Raw genomic sequence first — 4,247 nt, 5'->3', positions numbered from 1 at the left:
AATTCATTAACCTCCAGGTTATAGGTTACACACACAGGCACACACAAAAAAAAACACCCACACACACATATTGTCCATTTTTTTTTTTATCACTGCTCTTTTGAACCATTTTTGTAGTCTATTTTCTGATAAAAAATTTTTTTCTCTCTTTTTAGCTTGTTAAATATTTTTCTTATTTTTGCCTCTGTCTCAATATTTTCCCTTTTTCTCACTTGGTCCTGCGATAACGTCCTTCTAGTATCCGGATACTTTATTTGTCTATTTTCCTTTTAAAATGGCAACATTGCCTGCCTTTGTCGGTGACGTTCGAGTTTGGTTTGCCCAACTCGAATCATATTTTGCTGCGAACAACGTTTCAGAGCAAACACAATTACATATTTTATTTAGTGCTTTCCCCGCGTCTTTATCTCATGTTGTCAAGAACTTAATAACTGACACCCCTCTTAATGCTACATATGACAGCATAAAGCAGGAGGTACTGCTCCGGACGTCAGTCTCGGCGGAAAAACGTTTTGAAACGTTGGTCTATGACGAACATTTAGGGGACCGCAGGCCAACAGAGTTACTCCACAGAATGAGGGAGCTGGCAGAAGATGACAGTACCCTAATTAAGAAGACTGACAGTACCCTAATTAAGCAGCTTTTCTTTTCAAGGCTGCCAGCGCAAGTAAAGGCAATACTAGCGCCTATGATAGATAAGCATTCCGTTGACGTAGTAGCAGCGTTGGTGGATAAAGTAATGGATTTTGTGAGAGGACATACCACCGCGGCGATCCCTCAGCAACAGGCTGAAGTACCTACGAGCCCTGCGGCAGATAGAAAGGTAACGCAAGAAGCAACATCGGTGGCTATGCTTACAGCCATCGAACGCCTCACCAGAGAGGTGAGTAAGCTGAACATGAGCAGGCCACATTCGCCCCGACGCCACTACAAGAGCCGTTCGCCATCCTCACATCACCGCCGTCACTCTAGCAAGCCAGAACTATGCTTTTATCATAGTCATTTTGGCAAGGACGCACGGCGCTGTAAAATGCCCTGTTCGTATTTGAATCAGGGAAATGATCGTCAGGAGAACTGAGCACGGCACATTCTCCACAAACCACCCACAACCGTGCCTATTTTATCACTTACTCCTTATCCCAAGCACGTTGCTTGGTTGATACAGGAGCAGCTTGTAGTATTTGGCCACTTAAACTTCTCACAGAGAAGCCTCCAGTGTCGTCCATCACACTGCAAGTGGTAAATCATTATCTCATTCCCACGTACGGTCAAATTTCTCATTCTCTGGACTTGGAATTACGGAGAGACTTTACGTGGGTCTTCACTATAGCAGATTTACCCTACCCCATACTAGGCGCAGACTTCCTGCACTACTTCAACCTGATAGTGGATATGCGCAGACGCCGGCTGATAGACGCAAATACAGAACTTTCTGTCCCTGGTGTAAAAACAAACACCCCCTCTATCAACCCAGTATTCTTCATTGCTGCTTCAGATAGCCCGTATCAGACCGCCTTAGACTCCTACCTGGAGTTAACCAACTTAAATTTCGTGGTGAGCAAACCCACGCACACCACAAAACACCACATCGAGACCACAGGTGCTCCTGTTTTCTCACACCCGCACTGCCTCCCTGCTGATAAACTCAAGGCAGCGAAGGCAGAATTTAACCATATTCTGCAGCTAGGAATAATACGCCCCTCGTCCAGTCCATGGGCTTCCCCTTTGCATATGGTCCCAAAATGAGATGGAGATTGGCATCCGACTGGGGACTACCGACGACTCAATGCCATGACGGTACCTGATCGTTACCCAATCCCATATACACAAGATTTTGCTTCCTCTCTGCATGGTTGTAAGACCTTCTCCAAACTAGACCTAGTTAAGGCTTACCATCAGATTCCAGTGAATCCGGCCGACATACCTAAGACTGCGGTAACAACTCCATTTGGAGCGTTTGAATTCTTAACTATGCCCTTTGGTTTACGAAACGCGGCTAGCACATTTCAGTGCTTCATGGACGAAGTAGTGCACGACTTGGACTTTGTCTATAACTACATAGACGACATCCTCGTGGCAAGTGCCTCACCTGAGGAACATGTCACTCACCTCCACCTACTATTCGAACAGTTTCAGCAATACCAGGTGAGGATTAACCCTGGTAAATGCGTTTTCGGTGCTTCGTCACTAGTTTTCCTGGGCCACATTATCAGCCCAGACGGTATATCTCCATTACCGGAAAAGATGAAGGCTCTGCAAGACCTTCAACCACCCACTTCACTTCGCCAACTAAGGCACTTCCTCGGTCTGTTGAACTACTACAGACGCTTTATCCCACACTGTGAGAATCTTCTAGCTCCTCTTTCCGACCTGTTACGTAACAGGAAGAAGAAAAATGAGCAGATCTCACTTAATGAGATCCAGCTAAAAGCTTTCAATGAAGTGAAAACAAAACTAGCGACAACATCTCTACTTGCACATCCTGTACCCGATGCCCAGTTTTAGTGGTCGTTGACGCATCAGGCACAGCTGTAGGTGCGGTGTTGCAACAGCAGCACCAACAACAGTTACAACCTCTCGCATACTTTTCAAGACAGCTGAAACTGGCAGAACAACATTACAGCACGCTTGGCCGTGAACTCCTAACAATGTACATCACAGTGAAGCACTTCCAACATTCACTCGAGGGCCGTCAATTTGTGATCTGCACTGATCACCGTCTGCTTACATACGCACTTCGTTCTAAGCCGGACAAATATTCTCCCCGTGAAACACGCCACTTGGATTTTGTTTCACAATTTACCAGCGATATCCAACATATCTCAGGTGAGCAGAATGCTGGGGCAGATGCTTTGTCCCACCTTCCCATTAATTCTCTGTCCTCACCATCGGATATCGACTTACAGCAGATGGCCTTAGACCAGCCAAGTCTGGACACTTTGGATCCGTCGTCACCTGAATTTGCAACTTGCAAATTCGCATACCTGCCCGTGCCTACCTCAGACACGCAGATCATTTGTGACACCTCAACGGATTCACCTCGACCATTCATTCCATTGATTCATTGTAGAGTTGTTTTTGACACCCTACACAATTTGGCACACCCCGGATGCAAAGCCACAGTGAAGCTAATTACAGCTAGATTTTTCTGGCCAAATATGAGGCATGATATCACTGCCTGGACACGTTCCTGTGTATTCTGCCAAAAGTAAAAGGTGCACAAGCATATCCGTGCACCTCTTGGAACATTCACCACCCCAGACGCTCGGTTTAGCCATGTGCACATCGACCTGGTTGGACCTTGGCCGGTCAGTCAGGGATTCACTTATCTCCTGACCTGTATAGACCGTTTGGCGTTTCACATGGTGGCCTGAAGCCATTCCCCTCACAGACATTTCGGCTGAGTCCGTAGCGCGAGCCCTTATATCAGGCTGGATATCGCATTACGGAGTTCCCACTACCATCACCACTGATCGTGGTGTACAGTTTGAATCCCACCTCTACCAGGAACTCTCCAGGATGCTAGGGATCCAACATATTCGCACTACAAGCTATCACTCTGCTTCTAACGGGATGATTGAACGCTTCCATCACCAATTGAAAGCAGCATTACATGCTTACCCTGACCAACAGCGATGGAGCGAATATGTACCGGTTGTCCTTCTTGGCTGTCGTGCCTCAATCAAAGAGGACTTGGGAAATACTGCAGCCGAACTAGTCTATGGAGCGCCTCTATCATTGCCAGGTCAGATGCTGACCCCAATAGAGGATACAACAACAGACTCAGCTCTGTATGTCAACAGACTACGAGCCTATCTCAGTAAGCTACCACCAATGCACCCTAGGAAACAGACCATAAAATCTTTGGTCCCGAAGGACATATCAACATGGACCCCATTTTTTTTTCTACCTTAACGACCGCAGAATCTTATGGGATTACGTAAAATCGTCTTTTTCTAAACGATTTCAGCATCTGCACATGCTTGAATTGCCATCTCTCGGATACGTTAAGTACATAAATTTGCAACGTCATGGTATGACTGTAGCTGTGGCCTTACACTAACTTACGGTGGACGTTTCGTTTTTAATATATTTTTGAAAACGTTTATTTCAGTAAGTTTTTGTAAAAGATATTTTTATATATATATTTTTTTTATACTTTGAATTATTTACTTGGCTCAAAACAAATAATTAGAGAGATTTTTTCGGCAGTTGATTTACCTGAGGGTTGATTTCACGATCCGATT

General features: G+C 45.4%; 1 protein-coding gene across 1 annotated transcript; it reads left to right on the top strand.

Moving 5' to 3' along the window:
* Window positions 1-274: 274 nt before the first annotated feature.
* LOC145271599 (uncharacterized) lies at window positions 275-1,078 on the top strand. The gene has a single exon (XM_080126998.1). The coding sequence runs from the start codon at window positions 275-277 to the stop codon at window positions 1,076-1,078; it is 804 nt and encodes a 267-aa protein (XP_079983124.1).
* The last annotated feature ends 3,169 nt before the right edge of the window (window positions 1,079-4,247 follow it).

The sequence above is a fragment of the Euprymna scolopes genome, chromosome 4 (assembly GCF_053919585.1).
Source record: "Euprymna scolopes isolate OS-2025 chromosome 4, ASM5391958v1, whole genome shotgun sequence".
Taxonomy (NCBI): domain Eukaryota; kingdom Metazoa; phylum Mollusca; class Cephalopoda; order Sepiida; family Sepiolidae; genus Euprymna; species Euprymna scolopes.
The sequence above is the reverse complement of the archived record's forward strand: the minus strand, read 5'-3'. Positions and strand labels throughout refer to the sequence as shown.

Bases quoted from the DNA above. Each gene is read 5' to 3' on its own strand.
- LOC145271599 (XM_080126998.1), top strand. From the start codon at position 275: ATGGCAACATTGCCTGCCTTTGTCGGTGACGTTCGAGTTTGGTTTGCC.